Below are 26,977 nucleotides of genomic sequence, written 5' to 3' on the forward strand. Positions count from 1 at the left end.
ACCTTGTGACATCCTCACAAATGATCCACCCTGAGCTTTTAGAGTGTGTATAACGTAAAATTATAAATTTTGATATAATAGTTTGAATGAAATGTGATAATGTTAAACTACATATTCAAATTTTCCATGACCTGATTGGTCACAAGGACAGCCGAGTCCCCCTTTTAAGTGAACTTGGTGTCACCCAGCTGTCAATCAACAAGAGTAGGACAGTCCTTCTGCACGCCACTTTATACCTTTCTAGTAGTTTTGTGTTTTGGCACCAGGCAGGAGGTTTAAAAAAATGGGTAAAGTTTATACCCCAACTTGCACGCCACTCAAGATGGAAACACGCGAAGCATGGTGTCTAGTACGGATTTTTGTCGACTCTGCGGAGCGTTCATTGCGGGAGCTTAGCGGTGACAGGTGCTGGAGCAACGTGAGTTTTTTATTTATTTATTTTTTTACCTACGTCACCAAGAAGTTGTGGAACTTTAAAAAAAAAACTTTTAAAAATTAGACAATACAGTTAAGTTATATTTACCAATGCATATTCAAAAAAACAACTATTAAATGCAAGGTGTGTCTGTTGTTTAATTAATACTTCGTAATTATAATGATTTTGCGCAACAGGATGAACACTGCACGATGAGAGGCATTTCGTGGTAGTTTTTATGTCGCCCTCAAGGACAGCAAAATAAAATTTTTAAGGATTCATACATATTTGTATAAATTTACCAACCAAATATGGTCAAATTGATGAAATATTGCCTCTTTTAATGTAAATTATAGGATTAAAATAATGATGATGAATTTCATAATAATGAAATAACTATAATGTGTAAATTGTAACATTTTGTAATCTTCATAAATCCAAAAGGTTCAGCAACAGGTGGATTTTTCTCATTGCACAAGGTAAAAAAAAAAATGAAAACAGAAACCGGGGAAAACATGTCAAAAACAATGTGCTTGAAAAAAGTAAAGACATGCTTAAATCAACATCAAAAATACATTGAGGGACACACAAAGCCATCTCTGATCAAAGTTTTATGTTCACCAGTGTTAATACTGTGCATGGTTTCAAGTCTGTGATTTAAAACAAAAACATAATGTGAACATTTTGCTTCCATCACATGGAGTTCTTCACATGACCGATCAGAACTCACGTTGTACATTAAACCCAGGAGAAGAAAACCATGGGGACTTTAGCAGCTAAGTTAGCAAGCACTCTTGCCAACTTGTTCATTAATGTGAGTTTAATCACTTTTTGGCTCTGAGTATTTCATCACTTAATCATCCCAAATAATTAAAACTGGGATGCCCTCACTGTGTTTTTATTTACGATGATGCGATGTAATGGTTTTTCCAACACTGGAAAATATCTGTGAACATAATTGCATGCATGATCATTCATTTTTAGGAATTTAATTACACCTCTAATTAAGGAGCACTTTAGTTTCATATTAATTCACTCAAGTAGAAAAGAATGATTCAAATTAACGGAATGGAAAAAAAATAGAGGGACATACATCTCATAGACAAAGTGTTAAGTCTAATACACACATATACATATATATATATATATATATATATATATATATATATATATATATATATATATATATATATATATATATATATATATATAATTGCATGCATATATACACATACACATATATATATATATATATATATATCACACAATAAAACAAGGTTGGAAACCTACGGCTCATGGTCCAAACAAGGCCTACAAGAGTATTTGATTTGGCCCGCCATGTATTCTGAAAACAAAAAAGTTAAGTATTACTCATATTATATAATAACAAACATTTCCTGGAAGCTTTGGAGAAGCACGCTCTGGCTTTCAATGAACCTCAATGATGTCTTTGCCCCGTTCGAGTTGGACTCTATTGATTCCATGTCACTTGACTGGCTTGACTTGGGATGGCGTCCAGGCGATTAGAGCACAGATGGAGGCAAAAAAAGCATAGCGAGCTGGATGTGGAACTCATCTAAAAGAGAAGTGAAAAATGTCAGGGAAAAAACAACAATGCGCTTGAAATGTTGCACGCCGACATATTGCTTTTGGACTACATTCACTATTGTAGTGCTGGTAATGAAAGTAACGAAAAGCAATGCAAGCTCTTTTGCACAAATTAAAGCACACAAAAGAATAGATGGTCCAAATTTAAATTGCACTGAATGACGGCAGCGAGGTAATCCTTATGGTGAATTTAACATTAATTTGTAGTAATTAATACAATTAATTTATATCATCTGATACATATCGGCTACATGGGACAATATTAATTTAGAAATATGTTTTTCCATCATAATACCTTAAGTGATTTTAATAATAATCCATCCATCCATTTTCTATACAGCTTGTCCCCACGGGGGTCACGGGCTTTAATAATGATAATAATAATAATAATAATAATGATAATAATAATAATAGAGGTTAAGTCATCTGAAAGATTTGTTTTCCTAATTACATGTATCCTGGGACATGAATCAGGACTAAACTTTAACATAATTTTGACATATTTGGATCAACAGCATGTCACTTTGGAAAAGAAAAATCTAGGCATTGTACAATTTTTTTTTTCTTTGTACCTTAATTCAAAGCTCAGCGCGAGAACATTAATTTCAACATTGCAGGTAATTTACTTTTAGACATGGAAGATAAATGGACTGAATTTATTTTAATGTTGAGCGTGAGGAGAAAGATCAAATGGGGGCACTGCACAACCGAGTGTTGACGTGTAGTTGCAGCAACACTGCCACCTAAAGGTTAAAAGGTGAACTGCTTTGCATTTTCTGTTGAGAAAAGTGGGAACGCGAAACTGCTTCTTTGAAATCTGCAACAGCATTTCTGATCAAATTAAATGAAGAAATTTAATTTAAAACAAAATTATGATGCATTTCATTTGTTCATTTTCATTTCATTTCTCATTTGTGTGTGGACTCAAGTCTAACACGGCAGCAAAGGGTTTAAAGCAGACAACAAAATAACCACAGTGTGATTTTTTTTTTTTCCCTCCTGTGGCTTGCTTGCATAAAAATTCAAGGAAGGCACGAAATGCTGAACAGCAAATCAGCGTTAAGTGCAGGTACTCATTTTGTACCTTTCTGCACAAAAATCAACTCTCTTAAAAAATATATGTTATTTAGGTACATGTAGGTACTGCATATTATTACCAATCTACAAAAATATTATTAGGCCTACACATGTGATACATCCATACAGTAAATTTCATTTTACATGGATCGAAGAAAATTCTACTCTGAAAAGGACTATATCTGGTCCCAGTCCAAATAGAGTAAAACTTACATTTGGAACAAAGTTAAATATTATAATACAATACTCAAAGTACTGGATTAACTGTTCTCTAAACGATTAAAATAAACTTTTATTTGATGAGAAGATAAGCTGCGCACTCATATTTTACCCTGATGAAAGTAGTGGGCGGGGCCTCATATACTCTAATTTACTCTTGCTCTATGGGGGGGGAGTAATTGTATTCCAAAATGTTTAAATATAACTGAATTTATTTTAATACAACATTGCAATTGTAAAAATTGCTCTAACATTTTTATTGTACACCTGAATGTCCTTATAAGGTTGCTGGGAATAAGAGACAACTTTAAACAAACATAGTGAAGTGCATATCAACCAACATCGACCATGAAAGGCCTAAACTGAGATTCGGACCCTGGTGTGAGGCAGACACCTAACCGCTATTCTTGTAAAACTGACGCTTTTAAATCAATTTGGAAATTAAAAGCAAATCCCACTTCCATCCCCGAGTTTGAACAAAGGCTTTAGGAATCAATTTAACGGCGCTTAGGCAGACTTCCTGCGGGTCAGCAGGTTTTCCCTTCCACTGGAATTTAAAGGTACTCACAAGGGAGACTTTGGGCTGAAACTCATTTCCACCTCTTAAAGGCCTTCCGGCAAAATTGGGAGCACAAAGTGTCTCTTGCTTTAGGTGTGCGATCTGGAAAACCAAAGGATTAAGATCGCATTCTCACAAGAAGCCGGAGCCGAGTCGGGCTGGGTTCAACGGGGAACCCGAGCCAACCAGGATCATCCGAGTGTTTTGACGTGAGGAAAATTACTGATGTTATCTCTTTGGCCAAATAAAAAAGAAGCATTGCGATTCAAAGGCAATCTGAGCTGTTTTGATGAGGAAATGTGTCAACAGACACTTTCGTCACTTGTAAATTTACACATTGAGAAAGAAAAACGGTGCAGAGCCCTAAATGTGGCTAAATTGAAGTGTCAACACCAGACAGATGTAAATAACATTACAAACATAATGTGAATATTAAGCGGCTCCCGCTAGCAAGCAAAAAGAAAAAACGTACTGTTCTGTTTATGCTGACTCCCAGCCAAATTCCTAGCTATACATGCAGGTGTACACACTTTTGCAACCACATGATCTCACTAGTTTATTACCTCTCCCAAAAAGATTATTTCCTAATTACGTTGCACAAATAATAGGGAACATTATTGGTGGAAGACGTTTTGACCTGGCATTTTAACTGGGGAGTGTCGACTTTTTTGTTGTACGTATATTGGCAGACGGCCAATACAATTTTTCCACTTTTTAAAAGGCCGAAGAGATCAGATTCTCTGTGACGTATATTCCATTTGTGCTTGTACTTGACAACAATTAAAAAATGTTATCACTTGAAGCACACAGTAAATCCAGCCATAAATAGTCCACAACGCACTCAGTTCTGTTTTGAGTTAATTCAGCCTTGCTAAATGACTATTATTAAATGAGCCCAAAAACTCATTGTGATTTAATGGACGTTCGTGTCAAATGGACGCCAGAGACGACATCAAACCAAAGAGCTACAAAGTTTCATTTGAGTCATATATCAGTTCCAAATTGTGTTTTTGCAACTAAATGATCTACAGTCCATTAAGGGTTCTGTTTCTATTTCAAATTTATAAATTGAAGCATAAACATGTTTTATCATTGCTAATGATGTGTCGTCCGTCACGGGTTTGGTTTTGGACGTAATAACTGGCCCCTGGGTGGCTTTTTTTTTTTTTTTTTTTTTTTTTTTTGGACTAATTGAGAAAAACCTTATGGTTTGCATTCCAGAAGCAGCCATACAAAATTTCCATGCGGACTCTGCCTCGACCCAAGTGGACTCGCTTCGAAACATTAACTTCATCTTTAGCTGCAGACGAGTGGCATGTTTTGGTCATGTCTAAAAAAGTCCTCTGTGGCCATCTTGAGCCTCTTCCTCTCTTTCTATTAACTCCACTCTCTGTTTCTTCGTCATAAAAAATGAGAATTGAAAAATAAAAATAAACTCTGTTTAGCTCATAACGTTAATCGACATTGAATTCGATTATTTTAAAGTGGAGAAGTAGAAGTACTTACTAAGAAGTTAGTAAGTTAAGTTGAATTTGTTTAAATCTGCGTCGATTATATTATTAGGGGAAAGGTATTAGTTTATATAAGTTGTTTTTGTTGTAAAGCAGAATAATTTAATCAGATAAGCAGAATAGTTGACATTGTTGAAATCTATATTGATTATTAACAGTCAAAATTCAGCACCGGTTTTCTTAGTTATGAATCATAGTAAAATAATATGTTTTAGTTATGGAGCAAAACAGTTTTTATAGTTGGATTAATTATTGAAAATATGTTTTGGATATGGTGCAAAGTAATTGGATAGCACGCAAAAGAGATGCTTTGTATTCTTGCTCATATTTATCAATAATTCTCCATCATGTCTTTTTGAAACATACAAAAATAAACTTGTGCTTTTTATGCTTTTTTTTGTGCTCACTCATTTTCAATAAATAATGATAATAATAATATCTTCCTTCTACTTAGTTTGTGTAATCCCACTGAAACATGACCAGGTATGCAACAAATAAAATGAAAAGCCTGGCACTTATGAATTAATGATTGAGTTGATGTCAAACTTTAAGGAATTTGGAATGCGTGTCTGCTCCATCATGAAGTGCAACAGATAGAGGTGCACATCAAGATTTTAACACTAAGAGGATTCCTCTTTCTTTCACTCTGTAGTTTTTTTTGTGTGGGTGTGCGTGCGTTATTGCATGTGTGTGTGGGAGCAGACTCTCTCATGGAGACTCAGCCTCTCAAGTAGAGTTGTCACTTAAGCCGTCAGGAGGCTAACATGCCCACTTGCTTGGGGCGTCTCGGTGAGCAATCCCAGGTCTCTGAACTTTAACCCTATATGTCTGTGTGTGAGAATGGGTTCATGTCTTTCTTAAGTAGCTTGATAATACGCTTAAAACACTTTCACCAAAGCAGGAGTTAGCCTGCAGAGGACAGGACTGGTGCAGGTTTAGGATGGAAGGATTTAAAGTTTTGATTTAAAATCTTTGTGAAGCTCATTAGGGATTACTTGTGTCCAATCCATTAATCGGCAAATATTAACTATTTTAAAATCACCCAAAATCAAACTACACCTTTTTTTTTATAAAATGAAATATAATTATAGAAAAATGTCCTCCGTTTTCATCTTTGTCAATTAATATTAAACATGAGCTTTCGGGGTTGATTTTGTTGTATTTATTTTAGAAAGGTTTTTTATTTATTATAAAAGGTTTGTTGCATTTTTCTCACTGTCTAAATATACTAACTAATAACATATAATAACTTTTTAACTGACTGATGTAACTTTTGGTTGTATTTTGATATGTCCATAAACTTGATGATGGTCTTTAGCAACATGCTGACGCGGCAGTCTCAGTGGATTTATTTTTTTTATCACTTCTACCGCTTGAAAAGTATTTGTTCTTTGGAACGAGATACGCGTTGAATTCAAAACATTTTCCTGGGCGACAAGTTGACTCCTTTAAAAAAAATACCAAAGCCTTTTTCCCTTTGCTGAAATCCCATTGACCTTTCTCGCGTGTATACTAAACCCGTCTCACCAAAGTAATTGTATAAAATATGAGCAGTGTAAGCATACAGTACCACAGAAGGTCTTGTAGGCTTTCCCAAGAGTTCTTGTGAGAGAGTTTGTCGAGACGAATTCATGAAGAGATGTAAAAAAAAAAAAAATATGTGGAGCATATGCGTTTAATAATATTCAATATATAATTATTCTTCATTTTATTGAAGTCATATTTCAGAGAGTAGCTGCTATCCAAATATAAATAGTGGTATCAAGAAAAAGAGGCAATGCTTTGATGGCTTGAAAAAAAAAAAAAAAAATCACCCTAGTCATTTCTATTGCCGTATTAGTTCTAGTGTTGTCATTATTTTCTCTTTCAGGCATTTTGTTAACATTACGGCTATATGAAGTCTTTCACAAAAAATCCCATTATCAAATCTAATGACTATGGGTACATGTGATCCGGAGGTACTTTCACAGTTGGAAATAATAAAATTGCTTGATTTAACTTGCTTGGCGCTTCAAGGGATGTTAGTTCTTTATTGTATTTCCTTTGTAGTTAACCTCCACCCCGAGAGGAAGCTGGTAGAGAAACTGAGAACCACCATGGGGATCCAATTATATTTTCTTCCCCTGTTCTTTGCAATATAATAACTTAGTAACAGGATCTCCTGTTTATTTTTATATTTACGCCCTGCCGAGCAAAAAAGCGCAAGCATGCTGTGTTTTTGCGAGTTGATTGGTTAGCCGCGCTACACTAAGATAAATCGATTTCCGAGTAACTGCAAAGGTACCGCGTTGAGTGACTCTTACAGAAAACACGTAGATCAAAATTCTGTATGAGACAAATCTCGCCCGCAGTTGAGGACTCTTTCTGAATTTAGACGTGAAGTTTCAGCATGAGCAGACATGCTGTCTAATGGCTCGAAGTTTTCCCCTCATACTGTAAATACAACTTATCACGACCCACCGGAACATTACTGCGGGGCTCAAGAAAGCCCTCATGACATTCAGTCGAGTCGACCAACCGAGTAATGAATGCCATTTTTTTAATCTGGGTGTCATTTTTGTATTTGTTTTGTTGCTAAAATAAGATTCTGCTACGAGCTTCCACACTTTGGTTGAGCACCCAGCCTTGAGTCAGTTGCTCGTGTGCATGGAGTATGCGGTAGACGATGTCGTCGTATGCACAGTATGTGCCGTCGTCGCACATGTCGAAGGCAAACGGAATCGCCAGAGAGAGTGAGGAAGTAGAGCAGAAAACAGAGCGGCCTGACAAAAAAAAAAATATTCTGGATAATTCTGCCCTGAGATGCGCAAGTGGTGCATCTAGGGGTCGTTCCCATGACAACCTTTGCCCAGGGAGATCACTGACCCCTCCCGCCATGCGGCACAAGCGAGCGGAGCGCCGCTTTTGTAGGTCACATATGGCACCAGCGATCCAATCGGGTCTAATCTGGCTGGAGTTGTGGCTCATAAATTATACGGAGGGAAGAAGGTTTACACACCGGCTTATCCCATCTGCAGACTCAACTGTACGATAATGGCTGTGGGTGACTGGATTAGCTGACCCATTAAATGTATACGTCAACAAATGTATGTTGTGTCTATTGGAGAGGAAACACAATAGCTCGGCGGCACATGATACCCCCCTCGCGTTGTGTTGTTGCAATTGCCGAGGTATAATCGTCATACCATATCGACTTTTAGGTGCTTTTAGTAGCATTCCTGCTCCTTCCTCCTCTTTAAGCAGCCGACCCACCTCATCCAAGAAAATATTTATGTTGCACTTAGTGACATCACAAAGAGAGGAACAACGATACGTGCCTGCAGATTAAAAACACTCCCAGTTTCAAAACTATCTATATTTCAACTTTGTTGTGGGTCAACAGTTTATGGAATATTTAAAAATGAAGGTACTATGTTTTTAATCCAACCCAAAGCGGTGTTCACACATCCCAATAATCAGGCCCGGGTCCTACCTTCCAATCAGCAAATTTATTATCGGGTGTTAAGAGTGACAACACGTTAAGCCTGTTCGGTATTTACAATGGTAAATCCTTATGTTTGGGTAAAGTTAATTGATTATGTTTGGGTTGGGGCTAGGATTAGTAATTTTCCCTCTTCTGTATACTGCATTTCCAAGATTATACCCAACCTCATATTCTTTGAAACTGTTTTGATCCAGTCTCCGAAAATAAAAGTTGAGTAAATTTTTGAGTTTGCACTTTCTGTCAAGTGCATTATTTAATACTTGGAATAAAAAATGTATGCTTCCATCTTAATTAATCTCATGTCACCTACTTGTCAAATTATGACTTATGCGATCCGGGGGGAGAAAATTTTGGCCAGGATGTGACTGAGGTTAAGAAGCCGGCGTCCACTGAAACACATTAGTTATTTCATTTGAATAATTGATTAGACACTCCTCTAGCACTAAAGCTCTTTTCTGTGTGAAATGCACATTTTTAGCCTTGCAATCTGGCAATAGTGTAATAACATTATTTGTATACATGGTGGGGTGAAAAAAAAAAAAAACGGAGTGAGAATTGTTTACCTTTCTTCCTGTGATAATTAGGATTTTCAATATTTTCCGCTATTTAAATATTGTCCACATTTCTATCCCACTTCTCCTCATCAATATTTTACACTCAAGTGAGGGTGAGTGAAATAGCATTCAAGATGGCGCTCTGCGTGTTGTCCCCAAATACAGACAAACATCTCCGGACCTTTAACCATCACGTCCCATTCCGCTCGCCCCCGCCACGTTTGGCAATTTCATGAGTGAGCTGCTAATAACCACAGGTGACTGACTTCTCACCTTTTTCGCTGCAATCCATAAGTGAAGGCACAGCGGCCATCACTGGGCACCTCAGAGGCCATATGGGGAACGTGAGCTGGCTGGCTGCCTGGAGACAGCCAATCTGCTCTTCAAGCTCATTCTTCTCATTTCTATTGGCGCAAAACACATCACAGCAGACATCTTGTTAGTTAGCGATGAAGTGGTAGGAGAATTTCAAAATTATCAAAATTATCATAATATAAATATATACATTTTGAAACTATAATACATAACCATTTGTGATTTTTTTTTTTAAAGTGTTTCAGCCCTCGTTAATTGAAGGTTGTATTTGATAGTTAGACGATTGTTTCTTTTTTAACACCCGCACCTTTTTCCTCCAGTTAGAACGGAACCCGCCACTTTTTGCCGTATGGCCTCCCCCGAGCTGATCTCTTACACATAAAACAACGTCGCACAGCCAGCTTGACCTGCGCCTACACAAGAATAACTCGCAGCGTCCAGTCGCAGTCAAACAACTAAACTGTCTCTCTTCATCTCTCTCAACGTCTTCTTTTATGCTTCAGTCACTTTTCTTTAGCTGGCAGACATAAATTGATTTAAAGATGTTCAGAGGGGAAGTGGGGAGGGGGAAGGTTCAGTTTCACATGGTCTTATATGTGATTTTTTTTTCACCTAAAAGTGCATTTAACATTAAAAACTTGATTAAAAATGTATGATCTAAGTACTGTGCAAAAGTTCGAGGTTGCCACTAATTTTGCTAACAATCATTCTGTAAATTTAAAATCATAAAACAGTTCAGTAGTTTTTTTCTTCCCTACATTCAAAACATGTATAATATGATATGACAATAGGTTCCAATTAAGAGAATGAGAACTAAACTAACGATATGTCAGTTATTTTGGACAAATGCAACAAGACTACTTAAGCATCGTTCATGGAAGACTCTTCTGTCACACTGTTATACAAAAACCTTGTTTAAAAAGCTTTTTAATCCTCTGAAAGAAATTGTAAAAATAAATAAATAAAATGTTTGACAAGTCAGATTGTCCAATGTGATTTATTTCATGTGTTGAGTCACTGAGTGAATGTAAACGCAGTCACGTGAGATGCGTGTCACAAAATCGGAAAATGCATTTACGCGTTTAATCGGAACGGGATCCTTGGACCTGTAGTTTAAATCCAGTTCCTGCATAGCATTCTATTTATTTTTGTTTGTGTCCAAACTGATCTAAATGTCAATCATAATAAATGAAGTAATAGAAAGAAACATAAGACATCTGTTTAATGGCTATGGTGCAAAAAGAAGTTAAATGTGAGTTACAGTCAATTGAAGTTACATTAGTTAAATAAAATAGCCAACGTCAAATGAGACTGTCAAGTCCAATTGGTCTGGACTCACTTTCATTCTCATATTGTCTTGCTAAACTCTGCGGCTGTATCTTTAAAATAACTTTATGGTTCACTGAGCTCGGTGCAGGGTTTTCTGGTTCACTCAAGCTAACACAGCATGAGCGGTTGGCCTTTTTCCTTCCCTTCCCCCCCCCCCCCCCCCCCCCCCCCCCCCAATTTCCAGCCTCTCTTGCTCTCTTGCATTGTGTGGTACAATGTTTAAGGTTTCAGGCTGCTTGTTGTAACACAGCAGCACTTCTCTGGTCACGGTGAGGGCGACAGGTACGGGCGGAGGCGACAAACGGCGTGATGTTAATGCGAGCCGAAACTGCCTCATTTTTAAATTGGAAAAATTGACTTTTCTTAGGAGAGGTGGCACAAGCTACACTCTCGGGGGACATTCCAGCGGCTAAGTGGAGCTTTCGCAACAAACTGCAGTAACAGGGCCTGGAGGCCGAGCAAATGTTTTATGAGTAATTTAATATCTGGAACAAGGGAGCTTGCTGCACTCAGGATGCCAGCACAGATAGACGCAATGATCTAGCAAGGAAGGAAAATAACAACAACAACAACAACATCAGGACCCAGGAGTGGTTAATGTGCACCATCTCGCCTCCAAGGCTGCATTGCCAGCACCTGCACTGATTCAGAGCGCTCCCTGAGGACGTTAAAGGATAGCATCATTTTTCTTTTTTCTTGCAGCTACAACTAGCATTTAGTAGTTTGCAGACTCTCACTAAGATGGGAAAACCTGTGAACTTTTTTTATTTGTATTTATTTATCCATTTATAACTTTTATTTATTTATTTATTTATTTATTTATTTATTTATTTATTTATTTATTTATTACTGTTTGATAACAAATATTATTTGACTACAAATCATACTGTTTTTTCGGTGTGGCCCAAGGAGGAAAAACCCTTCTGAAAAGTAGAGAGTAGAATTCCGCCAAGGACATAAATCATTTTTCATATCAGCATCAAGTTGTACATTGATAACCACCTCTCGTATACCAGATTTTTTTAATACAGGCGAATAAAATAAGCCTGGGGAAAATTCTGGAGTATGCAATCAAGTGGGTTTTCCTTGGCTCATGCCACGCCACTCGACTGTCTGGGTAGACTTTTTTTTTTTTTTTTTTTTTTTTTTTTTAAAGATCAGCTAGGAACACACATCCAAATAAATGGAGCCAAGAAACAAAATTGCTGGTGGCTTTGAGTAAAAAGACAAGCAGTGGGGCTTAGACCTCTGCCAAGGCTCAACCATGTTAATTATTTGGTTATTTCTTTTTTAGAGTAATTGCTGATGAAGGCCACAACGTCAGTGCTACTAGAGGGCCACGTGTATGACAAAAATGCCATTATGCATATTTTAATATATTCATTTTTTTCTCTTAAAGAATGTATATGTGATCCAATATCTAGCAATAAAATCATCCAAAAATATTAAATGTTTTCACATTTTGTTCATATCCAATCCTAAAAATAAGACATACTAACCACTATTTCTTGACAAGGAGTTGTGGTGAATTGCAATATGTAGTAAAACTCAATAACGCTTGACTTGAAGTGGAACTTTAGCCTCGCCCGAGATCTGGATTTCCTGACCTCATAGTTGACTTGAACACAGCATATGTTGTTGGAGTGTGAAGATCAGCACACTAGACTTGTTCCCCAAGTGGCTCCTCATGCAGCGTTGCCACTTGTTAGGGCCTCGGAGTCCTCAAGAGCTGCAGACAGGAGAATCCACACGCCTTTGACTATTTTCGATAGACACAAAGCCATTCACATGATTATGTAAAACCGCTGCGATATAAGTGAATTTTGGACACTCGTGTCCAATAAGCCGCAGAGCATCACAAGAGAGTGGCGTGACACTTTAAAACACGCTTTATGCATTAGTTTAGCGTACGCTTTCGTGCTCACGCATGCATTGCCTCACCATGAATAGCGATCCATGTTTAGAGCATTGCAGAACATCAAAATACTTCGTAAATACGCTGTAATTAGTTTGTATTTTTCAACTTGTATACAAAGTCATTTTGCATTGCTGTATGGCCGACTGGAAAAATATAGCACTTAGTTTGGTGTCCAATCAAATTTGCCCATTCTCATCCCTGTAGTGAATGTTTTTTTTCAAGTTGGGAAAGTTTGAGAATTTGAAAGTACTTAATACGTTGTCATGTCATCCGTCCTTAAGTGTGTTGAGTAGCGTGCCGCTCACGTAAGGCCTGTCAGAAAACGAGTAACGAATGGAAACCATATGAATGACTAAACAGGCATGAAGCATGAAGAGGCTTTGGCAACAGATGGAATTTGCCCCCGTCGAGGCAACATCCCGTGAAACACAATTAGTCGTATTCTTACATGGCGTCGTGACACCGAGGGCCATTCGCTGACCTACATAGACGGCGGTTGGCTGAGGGAGACACGTCTACATGCCCCTAACGCACTCCTCAAGAGTGCAAATAGGTCAAAGGTCGAGATATGTGTTTTCACACCATGCAGACCGCAACATAATGGCATCCACTGATTGTTCATAACACCACCATTGTATGGACCTGAATCGGACCAATATCATTACAAAATGTACACAAAAGAAATGGAGACACCGGGTGAAAAGATTTCAATGTGTTCTTCATCATCCGAAATCGGGAAATTCCACCTCCTCTGTAGCGATAGCTGAAAGGGAAAAAAAAAAACTGGAACTTGAGGTTTGAGAAGCTTAAGAGCGTTTGCCTTAATAACAGGCCCCGAATGCACTGGTAGTTATATTATCCTATCTGACCTTCAGGCAATACTCGAGAGCATTTGTGGACTTCCAAAAAAGCAAATGAGAAAAACATGAAGGATCAGAGTGCTGTTGTAATTGGATGACACATAGCGGCATGTTCTTTTTTTTGGTTTCCCACTTTCACTGTCTGATACAACATGGCTGCTTGTTGATTACGGGCAGAGTCGTTCAGAGCGTCCCTTTTTTGCTCAGCTCTGTCCAACGTGCTTTGACTGCAAACTTCTATTGACAAACATGCGATGACAATCTACCAGAGTTTGCGATTCTCAGGAACGTCATGTGAGGGCCAACACATGCCATTTCTGAGCCAACAGTCGTATTGATATTAGAAGCAAAAAATCAGTCGATAGAAGGTGGTTTCATTTACATCTACCCCAAAACGTTCCAGGTGATAACTGTGATAAACTAATATTTGCTTTGTTTGTGAGGTTATTTCACTCAATTTTAGACAACCTTAAAAAATTCCATAAACTAGTAAGGTCATACATAAGTTACATAGCAGTATGTATATCTACTCACCAATTTCCAGATGTGTGTCAGGCTAACTAAGAGTTAGCTAACACTCCAAAATCCTAAAAATATATTAACTCTTTTCCTTATCTTCTTTAACAGAAAGTTGAGATCTTGTTGCAGTTTTCCAAAATAACTACTCCTATACAGTTGTATAATTGCTTGATGGATTGGTTTTAGAGCATTAAAGGAATTCAAATCAAAAATGTCAAAATCATTAGATTTTTCTGTATGCAGCCCTCAGAGGAAAAAGTTGTCAAGTTGGATGATGTCATTGTAGGTTTTTAGTAGGTTCTAACATCATTTTCCAGCAACGTCCTCATATAGCTCTCATTCTGTGACAGTGTTTAAACACAGGGAGTTTTCTGACACGTCAAGATTATAAAATAATAAAAAGTAATTATTATTTATCTTGCCATTTGCCCAAAGCTTGTGATTTTGGCCTCCCCCAACAGAGTCCGCTCACCTGCCTCAAACTATTTAAACACCTTGATGCAACTCTGGCACTATCTAGCGGCGACAGGCTGACACTGCTACATCCGTCATTTTATTCTCGTCAATCTCAACTGCTATGTGGGGTCCATGTCATGGAAAAATTGGCATTTTAATTGCTTTTATACAGTAATCGTAATACAGGTATATTGGGATTTTTTGAGCGAGTGGAACTCGCATTTTCACTGCTGTAGTGTTTGTTTTTCGTTTGTTTTTGTTTTTTCCACAAGAGGTCAGTATTTCCCAGTCAAAGAAACTCAGCAATGAATGAAACATAGTATTGTCTTAATTATACTAACCAAAATGATAGAAACAGGGTTGTGTCACAGTTACATGTGAAAGAGTAGTCGGACTACTCCTTTGAAGTAAGTTGCTTCATTTATAGGTAATATTAAATGCAACCGAGTTATATTCCAAGTTCCCTTATTAATTATAGCGACATCATTTTTTATTTTTTTTACATAATTTTCTCTAGACGAGGTCATGAAAGGCCCAGTGGGCAGCTGCTGTTATTGGTGGGTGCGTAAACAAAAAGTATTTAAATGCTTCAAGTAGCTTTGCCGTGTTCATTCCAGGATTACCGACTAGCGAGTTAGTAGTGTAATAATGGAAAAGGTTTTAAAAAGGTTTTACGCTAATATAGCTGCACTATAAAGTATATACTTAATTAAATGGAGATGGCATCAGTATGGAGACAATATGAGAAAGGGATTTATTGAACTTTGCTCATTACAATGTGCTCACTGTATGCACTGAATAAATAATGACACTGTGAATGAACCAAGCTATCAGTTTTGTTGCACGCAAACACACACATGTTGGGCTGGACAGATCTTGCACATGAGAGTCATTGAGATCGACAGCTTGCGTTAAGCCCGAGTCTCTGTGCGCTAAGCCGCTGCCTGCACTTAAGTGTTGGAGGCTGCCTGCATATTAATTCTCTGGTAAAAGTGCACAAAAGCAGTCAATTAGTTCCCCCCCTTCGATTAAATTCACAGCGTCACGCTGCTAAAATGACTCCCGGTGAGACGCTGCGGCGTGACGGTCATGAATGCGCCCGTTGCCACGGGCAACTGGCTCGTCCAAGCCCACCGAACAAACGTCCGTTTGACCTGAAGTTGTGTCAGACATTTTTAATGGACCTAATCTCTACTTTGGGACACTAATTTGAAATCCTAATGTAGGCTTGAAACCATAATAGAAAACCTTACCTTTGTTTTAACCCTAATTTAGGACCCAGTCTTTGCTCTTAACCCTATTTGAAACCCAATTTTGAGACCCTAATCTTGCCTTAAATATTTTGAAGCCCTATCCCAGAGTTGAATCCCTGCTTTGTGACCTAACCTTGGCTTGAAATGCTACTTTAAGATCTTAACCCACATTTAAAACCTCACATTGAAACCGTCATTTGAAAACACTAACCTAATCTTAATGTCCTACTTTAAGGACCAAACCTCTTCTTGAAACGACATTGTTTACATGTGTAAATCCGACTCAAGACTCTCTGATCTAATGAAACCAAGATTTCCTGCCATATGTTTTACAGTGTGCCACAAAGCAAATTCACATCATTAGTGTAACATAATCTCTGCCTGGCTGGTAAAGTGTTGGGTTTTTTTTTTCTTAGTTCGTCATCCCAAAATATAAACTGAAAACACACGCACGCACACACACAAACATGCCGAGTAAAAGGGCACCTATTTGAGTGCGATGGCAGATGTGGCCATTGGCTGTGCTGCTTAATCCAGAATGCTGGGTTTGATACAAGGCGGATTTAGTCATAACTATGATACCAACATCTGTCAGGAGACCGTCCCGAGCTCCCAAAGTTGGAACAGAAGCAAAGCGGAATATTTCCTTTTTTTTTTTTTTCTCCACGTCTCTGTGTTGATAAAGACCCAAAAGAAGTGTGACGGATAGATCCTGAGGTAAGTGGACAAGGAGCGAATGACTGCAGGGCATCTTCTGGCCTATAAAAATGAGCCGTTTGACTCATTATGAGGCTTATATAACATTTTTGTGTGCAGTCTTGCTTATAATATTGGTGGAGCACTGGCTGTCACAGCCAAAGTGTTGGTTATGATTATAATTTTATACAAGAATGTCTGTGTCCAAACCATGATGCCTAGCTGAATTGTTACATAACATCTCATATCAATTGACCGACGGTTCATCGTGGCTTCATTAAGGGCGGGTTTTTCCACACACGCATGCAATAAATGTTAAATGATCCATTAAACTTGAATGATACTTGTGAATCACAAAGGTCAATAAGTTTGTGCATTATCATTGGACTGCAAAGGAGGACTGTGCTCAGATTCAATATGAGACCGCGTTGTTAATAGTGTCATTAGGGGAGCTCAGAATGCGTTTTGGTTAAGTGCAAAATACAATGTACTGAAGGGTATGTTTTAATTTTTATTGTAGGAGTTTCTTAATATACCCTAATAGAGTGGTTCTCATATAATTTACACAAACTACCACCTAGAAACAAACACTTAATAAATGTCAAATGCAATCGTTGATCTTAAAAGTTAAATACAACCGAAATGGACTTGAACAGTGATTTTTTTGGGGTTACCACTAGAGGGAGCCCAATGTACTATTGGTGGTACCACAATTTGAGAATAACTGCGCCATCATGTCTACATTAAAGACAATATTTGTATCCTTATTCATTGGAGCAATAGAGCAAATCTAGTAGTCTTATCACTACTTCAATCTAACTGATCAATTAATCACAAGGCTGTGGCTACATACACCGTAGCTTATAGATTTTATTATTTTATTGGGTTTTATATTCTTGCTTGTATTTATGATTTAGAAACCCTGGACTAAATTCTCGAAAGAACTGTGTGGCACTATAGTAAAAAATAAGCAAGAACAAATGTATATATACACACAGTCGATGCAGTTCCAGCAACAACTAAAGAACACAGATGAAGACATCAGAGCACTTGGCATTCTTGGTAGTTTCAGCTCCCAAATACTATGGGGCTTTGGGACTCACCGATATTAGTGCACTACACCATTGAATTTTTGCTGGCGGTATCAAAACACAAAAGTGTCGTTTTAGCCCGAGCAAACAACCTCCCCACTGACAAAAATAAACTTGCACCAGTCATGCTCTGTTCCTTATTGTGATGCAGGGGTGGACTGATTTTATGTAAGCTGGTGTCCAACTAGGTATTTTTTCCCCAGTATCAAAATGTTGCCATCAACACATGTATTTTTCTTATTAGAAATAACTGGAAATGAAATAATCCATTTTCAGCTAGCAAGTTTTTACCCTAACATAATTGCCTTTTTTATCCCACAATTGCAGAGCAAAAATGTGCAGAGTTGAATGTGCAATATAAATAAAAAGGAAACACATCATTAAAACAGTCAATTGAAGAGCTACAAACCTTGACATTAATGAGGTCCTGAATCTATGGAGGAGGTGCAGAGGAGCGTCGGCTGGTCATCACTCTCTATTGCTCTAAAATGAACCTATGGTCCATCACAAAAATGCCTCTTTCATACTTGTCTATGATTGCCTTTTTCAGCTCTATTATTATTATTATTGCCACTTACCTATTCCGCTTTTCTCCTGCATCTTTCTTGGGACCCGTTTCCAGCCTTGCAGTGGTCTACAAAAGGCCAAACAACAATGCCAACCAACGCTGAGTAGCAGCAGGTGGAACGAACAGTATTTTGTTTACAATAGCCACGTTAGTCAGATCGGTTTCCGAAGTTTTACGCAAGAACCGGGACGAAGAGTTCCCGACAGTTTGCGTTGAAACCCGAATATGTTGAGTTCCGAGGCGATTGACTTCCGGAGTTCCGCTGTTCAATTAAACTACTTTTCCTTTGACTTTGGAAGACGGCACTGGCTCCTAGCGGCCAGTAGAAATATTACATCTTTAAATAAAAACAAAACCAAGAAAGACAAAGTGAACCTGAAACACATAAATTTGGAATATTTTGTTGTTGTTGTTCTTACGTTCTTCTATGTGACTTAATCTGCAATGAGCGATTTAGATCATTTTATCGTCATTTATATGACGATAAAATTGATGTGGATTGATGTTACACATCACTACGTAAAGTCTGAAATAGAATCATTTCTTTGGGCTTATGCATAACTTTCGTTGAATGTATCTGCCAGCATTATTTCACGTGTACATTTCTTTTTCTGAGGCATTAAATAAATGGTCAAAAAGAGAAGTAAGAAATGTAATAAAAGAAGTAAGAAATGTAATTATGGGCATGTGGGTTGTTTTTTTTTTATTATCCGCCCATATTATGTCATATTGTCATCATAATAACTGGAATTTTCATCATGACAGTCTCTGCTCATGTGGTTGAAGTGGCTGATACGGTCGTGCATATTTATTTGAGGGGGAAGGTGTTACCTTTTTATATAGGAGAGGACTTGGATGATGGAGAGGCATATGTGAGATACTGTGAAAAATTCCGTGTTGCACGAATATAGAACAAATGCAAATGAGACCCCATTTATGTGTTTTTGTGTCAGGTCACAGCCAGTGAGTTAGAATCATGGGCAAGACCGGGAGTAAAGTCCTCAGGGAAGCCACTGTGGATGGGCTCCAAACTCAGGTATAAATGTGTGTGGACATTCACGAGATTATGTAAAACGGATCAACACCTGCTCACTAACTATCCTTATGAGAGGGATTGTTTCCACAACCCATAAAGCCCCAGCCATACCAGAGGAACAGAAAATTCAATATGATACAGAGAATTTCAATACAGACTGGCCTTTTGAGAATTAATTACATGTTGAGGCCACATGTAATTATAGATCACAAATGCCAGTCCGGAGCCATGAAAGTCATCTTCACGGGAGAGATGATCCTTGCAAACCATGTTGAGGCTGCTAACTTAAATCCGGATTAGAGACATGAATAACGGAATTTTCCTGTGAAAACCATCTGCGCCATATGTATAGTTAGGATTTCATTGTTTGATCATAACTAAATGCTTTGGGTAGGACGTGATTGTTTCGTTGCATCCGGCACAGACTGCCCTTGCATTCAAATGAAAAAAAAATGGTGTTGAATTTGCTTTCAAGTGGGTGCACAAGTCCAGATCATTTTTTTAAATAGTATTTTTTTATATGTCCTTCAAAACCATATTTTATTCTCTGCCACTACTTGACAAAAAAATTTGACCAAAACTTTTTTTCAGTTTATTCAGCCTGTATCCCACTGAACAGCAAAATTCTTTAACTATTTTCAAAGGCAGTGATTTTGTAAAAACAACATTTGCAAACTTGAATGCGCTCCGACAAACTGTCTGTTTAGTGTTTTGCCAATAGTGCAGCCTTCCTTGTACTGATTTATGTTCATTTTAATCTGTCTGCAAAATTCTTCCTCAATCTTCAAAGACTTAATCTAGACTGTGACATTAACCGTATTGCGATATAACCTGCACTCATTTCGGTTATTCTTCAACAATTTAAGTCAATTCCAACTGGTGTATTGCATTTGGGTAGCAACACCATTTGTATAGTTAAGGATTTCATGATTTGATCATGGCCATTTGGTCGTATTGAATCTGGCTAAGAGATATGAGTAAAATGAATTCCCCCAGTGAAAACCATCTGGAGCATTTGTGTAGTTGGATGAATCATTCGATTCTTATTCAATGCAAAGGAGTTGGAATTGAATAAAGAATGCTTGTATGAAATGTTTCACACTCTACTTCTATATTTCCCTTTTTGAACTCAACCCCTGAAATAATATTCAATGATATTCCAACTTTATTTTCTCATTTGAATCATCATGGCCACACTTAGCAGCAGGAATCAGGTGCCGCGCAGTTTGAAACCGCACGGGGCCCGAGGCAGCCATCTTGCGCTCTCCACTCGGCAGACTGGAGTGAAGCAAAGTGATTCACAGGGATTAGGGATTAAGATTCGCCCCACCCCCCCCCCCCCCCCCGACCGCTTTGGTAGAGTAAATCTGGGGATTATGATGTCGACAGGCTGGAGTTACAGGCGAGGAAATTGAATTGTGATGGCCAAAGAGTGGCACCGACCATCAGATTAGAGCGCAGTCCCAGCAAAATCACCGCATTTGTGCCTTTTGTTAACATGGGACGCTGACATTTTTGGCGGGACTGAAGCCGAATGAGTTTTAGGTGGTTGATTGAGTGCTAAGAAGATTAAGATCGTCCGTCCTGCTAGGGGTGAGTATCATGTGGAGTGCCAAGTTGAACGCATGTGTGTAGACTTTGAGTTATTATTCAGCGAGATTTATACGATTGACTGATATGAGATTCTTTTCAAGACGCCACCTACCCTCGCCATCGCCGCTGTCCCTCCGGCTCCTTCTCCTCCTCCTTCCGCCGCCACCATCCAGTTCCAAGGGGTCACAAAACCCAAGAAGATGAAGGTGAAATGGTCCCAAGTGGGTTTGGTGTTCTTTCTCATGCTCTCCATGGTGATGACGGGATGCTTCTTTTGGCAATATCAGCTTCCAAAGATGCAACCAGGTCAGTGCTTTTGAACAGGCTTCAGAATCCTCAAATAATCAAAACTAGTCAAGGAGGAAGAATTAAAAGGGGTGTGGCATATTACAGAGAATTTACTTTTTAATGGTTTGTATACAAGTTGTTGGGTCTCCAGCGACCAAACAATGAGCATGGTATCCATCCAACCGTTTTTTAAAATATTTTCATGAAATAAGGCAGGATCGAAACATCGCAAATGAAAAATCGCAAGTTTGAAACGACTCTTGTTCTCCTATGTGACTCATCATTTGGGAAAGAGGAGCATTACATGTCCGGATTCAATGTTCTCATGTCCAGATTCAAAATGCAAATTATATCTTGAGCCTAGACTGGCATGTATTATGCAAGCACAACGAGAACAAATTGCTGTCCCCCAATTGCCGCATGTCTTGGGCTATGAGATATCATTCCATGTCCCTCCATGCTCTCTCCTCATTGTCTTCTCAATCCTCTTCTCCATTTCCATTCTAACGACCAGATGAAGGGCTGGGTGACAATGCCAAATCGGAGATGAGGTGTCCCCGCTACCCCGAGCCGGTTCCGCTGCAGCATCCTATTCCCGCTCTGAAAGAGGCCCTGGAAAAGGTACAAGAGGCGTGGAATCAGCGGGGGTATCTATGTTCAATGTACAGTACAGCTGCACTGCTAATCCTGAGTGGAGATAAAGCACGGAAAACCTGATTAAACATGCGGAAAGCGTCAGAGCACGCAGCAATGTGATCCCTGCAATCAAAGACTTTCGAGATGATAATACAAAGGGCTTCACAGTTGACAAATATTTTTTATAATAATAAATATTTGTGCATTTTTCAAATCTTTTTAATAAAGTTATGGATTTTTTTTCAATTCATTGATTCATTGTCAAAATTATAAAAATAATATTTCCTTTTTTAATAAAGTGATGTAAATTAAAAAATTTTCAATTCAATTCAATTTATTGAATTCAATTCATCGATTATAATAATTGAGGAACGCAATTTGGCTCCTGAGCTGTAAATGTTAAGGAAACCAGGAAATAATTGAGGGGAAAAAAAGAAACAGCTTTCTCACAAGCAGAGTTTAAACAACCCTTCTTGACCCCACATCATTATTTTCTGTTCTAAACAGAAAAAGATGCATCTTGCTTTTGCACTTGAAGAACTGTTTATTTAAGTGTGCTGCCAAGCCAGCGAGACACGTGAGAACATATAGAAGCAGATGGCATCAATATAAAGGTCTCCGAACATTTGATGTCTGAACTTATGTTACAAGAGGAAGCCAAACTTTTACCATCCCAACATGCTTTTAAAGTTGTTAGTTTAACATCCCTGAATGTGTCCTCTGTTCCGCCCACAGGTGGACATTTTGCTTCGTCAGAGCATCAATCCAATTAGTCTGCCGGCTCTCTCCGCCATCATTATCCTGAATGACACTGTTTTATGGACCGGCAATTTTGGCAAAAGGAACATCTCAGATGTATTCTCGGGACCCCCCAATGAATACACCATCTACAGGTAGGTGACTTAAGAACACAACAGGTTATCAGATCAAAAGTAGAGTACTGGCATTACACTCCTAATCTCTCAATTGTTTAATTAATTGTGCATTAATTAATTAGCAAGTTACACGCTACAGTATATCAATTGCAAGTGTTCCAACACTACTGCCACCTACTGTAGTGGATGTGCAATTACACTTGATTCTAGTATTAGCAGAAAAGTCACACATAACTTTGCTTGATGGTGTTTTCAGAATTGCCAGCCTGTCCAAAATATTCCCCACGCTGATGCTGTACCGCCTGTGGGAAGAGGGCAAGATCGGCTCACTGGATGACCCGCTGGAGAAATACGTGGACAATTTCACCATCAAGAACCCCACGGGGAGGTCGCGTGACTCGGAGCTCAAATACGTGACGGACGGTTTGATCTTCCTGGACAGCGGCGAGGTCCCTATTCGATCTTCCTCGGTGACGCTCCGCAGGATGGCCAGCCAGCTCTCTGGTGCTTTTAACACCTAAATGCGTACTATTTTAGTAGATATGAAGGGCATCATGGTGGACGACTGGTTTGCACATCTGCCTCAGAGTTTGGACGATGTGTCTCGTTTCATTGCGCGAATCAATTAAATACCCGTAGAATAGAAATAGAGATTTGATAGAACTGTTACTTTTATCAAATATGTATTTTTTTAATCATAATTCAGACATGAATTGGACAGATTGGACATAGCCAGACATTTGGGTCCTCATTTACCTTGTCTCACTCTATTGATATTATATTCGCCTTCATAACGGGACCCAATAGGTCATAACTACGACATGATTCTAATCTAAACAGCACAGCAGGACCATAGCATGCCGGATGAGAATCATATCTGTTTAATGACAGCATCAAATGGGAGGATCGATCGTTGCAAGACCAGACCAGGGGAATTGCAACATGTTGACAGGAGGCGGCGTACGTGTTTGTGTAAGTCTGTGACCAGAATACAAATTTTCTGTTCAACTGCGTTCATTATCAAGGTCTGCCAAGGAGACTCAGAGCAACAAACCTTCTCTGGAAAGGAAAGACTCAGTCGGCAATCAATCTTCTGCAGGATGATGTCCTTGTTGCCGATCCGGGAACTAAGTAAGCTTTAGTTACATCTGTTTGGGTCATAACACAGCAAAGTAAATCATTTGCTTTCCAGGCTGTTTATATAGCAGCTGCATCATCTCAAATACAGACAATGCATCATCATTACTGAGGCCACATAACAGAAAATGGTTTTTCATTCTATCTGAAAGGCAAATGATGGTGTCCTTGCTTCATTTAATCATGTACTGCAGTTCAATTTCACATCTTTATTTCCAGATGTCACTACAGCAATCTTGCCTTCTCACTGCTGGCACACGTCATGTCTGAGCGAGTGGTCAAAATGGACTACCAGCATTGGGTTTCAGAGAACATCCTGGATCGCCTGGGCATGGAGGACACAGGATTCGACATCACACCAGGTCTCCAGGGCCAGGTGGCCGTGGGCGTGTACTCCAACGGAAAGCCCGCTCCATTGTACGACTTGGGCTGGTATCGCCCGTCGGGTCAGATGTTCTCCACGGCAGCGGACCTGGCCAAGCTGGCCATGACGCTGCTGGGTGCCTATCACCGCAAACTTCTGGATCCCGACTCCTTGAAGATCATGCTCACGCCGCTCTTCAGGTGCGACAAGGACTACTTCGCAAACCGTACGGGGACGCCGTGGGAGGTGAATGAGCTGCTGGGCTATGAGATGGTGCGGAAAGACGGCGACCTGGACGGCTACTCGGCCACATTCTCCTTGGTGCCGCGACTTAAACTCGGCCTGGTGGTGCTCATGGCTGGGGGTCGTTCCCAAAAGCAGGACTTGGTGGCCAAAGCCTACCGCCACATCATCCCTGCCTTAGAAAACGCCTTCAGGGAAACCCGCAGGGTGCTCTCGGCGCCCCCGAACCCAGAAGCCTACGCGGGCTTCTTTACCTACAGCAACATCACCTTCTACGAAATCAAAGCCGGCTCGGATGGCGTTCTCACCATGCAGCAATTCGGCCCTCAAATCGAAGAGCTGATACCGCAAACGTACCGGACCATAAAGCTCAACTACCTGGTAGAGCGCGTCTTCAAGGTGGTCTTTGAAAGAGAGTACCCCTGCGTCCTCAGGGTGGGTTCGGCCACCGTGTCGTTGGAGGCCCAGGATGGACAACTGTTCAACTTCTACGTGTACAACAAGCACGGCGTTTCCCCCGGGTTCGACGCGCCGGGTCTGAACACGTACAATGTGGTCAGGATAGCACGCAAGCCGTCCTTCTCCAGCTGAGTCACGGCTACCTCAAGGGCACTTCGCGTCCTAGCCTTGAGAGGGTTGCTGCAAATGAAGATGGAGGAGGACATGTTGTGAAAGTGAGTCATCATTTTGCCCCCTGCCTGGACTCACCGTTTATTTTGTTTTTCAGTTACCGTTTGCTCTCCATTAATGTCATGCATGTCTTTTTGTTGCTGTTTTTATACTACCACTGAATAAATATTCTACCGTGAACCCTCGCTACGTACAAAGCTTCTGACCAAACCCGAAATAAACATTTTTTAAATACAATAATCTTGGCACATTTTCCAGGTATAGACTTTTTATCACCTCAAAGGATCCAACTATTTGAATTATGAGAAACGGTGAGCAGCCATTTTCAAACCTTTAAGCCATTAACAGTAAGGCCAAATGAGGGAAAAGTGAACTACTATGAATGCTTTCACCCAAACAAGCCAAAATTGGGAGTAAATACTACCATCATTTTAAGGGATGGCTACGAAAAAAAAGGATCCAACTGCGAAGGCCCTTTCGTTCTTGCTTACGCCTTAAATTATCGTCACTTTCGCCATCGTTACAAAGACGCCACTTTAATTTCAATGGAAAATTGCTATTTTAGTGCGATTTCATTTGTCTCGCAAAAAGTTAGGCCAGGGTTGTTTGACATTCTATACCAAACCCTATTGTTATAACTCAAATGGTCAATTAAAAATGGAGCATTCTTATTTTGTAAATAATTTTGCTACATCTTTTAAATTGTACAGGTGTGTACCTAATGTTGCAGCCCGGCGAGTGTGTCTGGTTTCTATAGCTGGTTCATCTCATGAATTTATGACTTATGTAAGAGTATTTGAATGCTAAATTATTCTCTAAACGGGGCTGGTGTGAAATATTTTTGACATTAAAAGAGAGGCTTCCGCCTATGCTCTCCTGGCTCTTTGCATCATAATCCCTGAAAATGGACTCCGATTCACTGTGACCCTCGACACGGGTCGGGATCATTCATGTAATACGCTGTCACACAGGTCGAGGCTGATGGCAGACCTGAAAGGACAGAAATAACGCTTACGTTTAACCTTTTCTTTTCTGCTTCCTGCCTCTCTCGCCTATTGAGAAAATATACTGAAAATGTCATCTGATGGAAATGTAAAGGAAATGTACAATGTAAGCATTTCAATGTGGTTTTTAGCATATAAGACTGAAGGGAAGCAAATGTGTCGGCACAGTGAAACAGAGCAGCCACAATACCATTAGAAGAAGATATAAAAGAAGCTAGGCTAACTATTGAATTTACTTTGGCAGAAATAAACTTCCAGTCTCTGATGAATCACAAGCAAGTTAATTCAAGCTATGTTTTATCGTGTCCTAAGTATTTTTTTTTTATGCTCTGTATCGTTTATGTAACTAACCAAAGGATAATCAAGCCATGGTATAATCAGGTCTTTGCTGACTTTTAGGGAAGGAAAATAATGCCGATTGCATGTACCACATTTAAACTGTATTGTGATTTGTCATTTTACTGTACAGCAATCACGATCATTCAAAACACAAACTCAAAGGAAAATCATGACATTGTTTGACTTTTTTTTCCTTCTACACAAGAATGACATTACTTCAATCTGATCCAGCTCCGTCTGAGTGCTTTTCGCCTGGGACCAGCAGGTGGAATGTAAAATGAGCTGCTGGAATATGCAGGGTGCTTTTGGACAAACCAATTACATTAAGCAAATAAAATTGCCTCACACACCCTTGTCTAAGTGATTGTACAGGAGAATTGCACATGACTAGTGAGCAGGA

At 39.2% G+C, this 26,977-nt stretch overlaps 1 protein-coding gene and 1 long non-coding RNA gene across 4 annotated transcripts; one reads left to right on the top strand and one right to left on the bottom strand.

Annotated features, from left to right (window-relative positions):
• Positions 1–237: 237 nt before the first annotated feature.
• lactbl1b (lactamase, beta-like 1b) lies at positions 238–26,926 on the top strand. 3 transcript variants are annotated; one of them, XM_049733450.2, is made up of 8 exons: positions 238–418; positions 19,386–19,468; positions 21,163–21,367; positions 21,864–21,970; positions 22,721–22,878; positions 23,117–23,364; positions 23,886–23,991; positions 24,217–26,926. In XM_049733450.2, exons 2-8 carry the CDS (start codon positions 19,409–19,411, stop codon positions 25,193–25,195), a joined length of 1,863 nt encoding a protein of 620 aa, XP_049589407.1. In that variant the 5' UTR covers positions 238–418; positions 19,386–19,408; the 3' UTR covers positions 25,196–26,926. The 3 variants fall into 3 exon arrangements, with proteins under 3 accessions (XP_049589407.1, XP_049589406.1, XP_049589408.1); XM_049733449.2 differs by lacking the exon at positions 238–418 and adding an exon at positions 16,619–16,794; XM_049733451.2 differs by lacking the exon at positions 238–418 and adding an exon at positions 16,623–16,794 and having other exon boundaries at positions 19,386–21,061.
• LOC125977177 (uncharacterized) lies at positions 1,637–19,053 on the bottom strand. The gene is made up of 5 exons (XR_007484563.2): positions 18,443–19,053; positions 18,274–18,358; positions 12,679–12,800; positions 9,701–9,831; positions 1,637–1,991 (listed from the first exon to the last, which is right to left on the bottom strand). It is a non-coding gene; the product is annotated as an uncharacterized lncRNA (long non-coding RNA).
• Positions 26,927–26,977: the final 51 nt, after the last annotated feature.

The sequence above is a fragment of the Syngnathus scovelli genome, chromosome 11 (assembly GCF_024217435.2).
Source record: "Syngnathus scovelli strain Florida chromosome 11, RoL_Ssco_1.2, whole genome shotgun sequence".
NCBI lineage: Eukaryota > Metazoa > Chordata > Actinopteri > Syngnathiformes > Syngnathidae > Syngnathus > Syngnathus scovelli.

Bases quoted from the DNA above. Each gene is read 5' to 3' on its own strand.
- lactbl1b (XM_049733450.2), top strand. From the start codon at position 19,409: ATGGGCAAGACCGGGAGTAAAGTCCTCAGGGAAGCCACTGTGGATGGG. The intron at 23,365-23,885 runs GTGCTTTTAACA...TTCATTATCAAG, and splicing joins GATGGCCAGCCAGCTCTCTG to GTCTGCCAAGGAGACTCAGA. The intron at 23,992-24,216 runs GTAAGCTTTAGT...CTTTATTTCCAG, and splicing joins GTTGCCGATCCGGGAACTAA to ATGTCACTACAGCAATCTTG.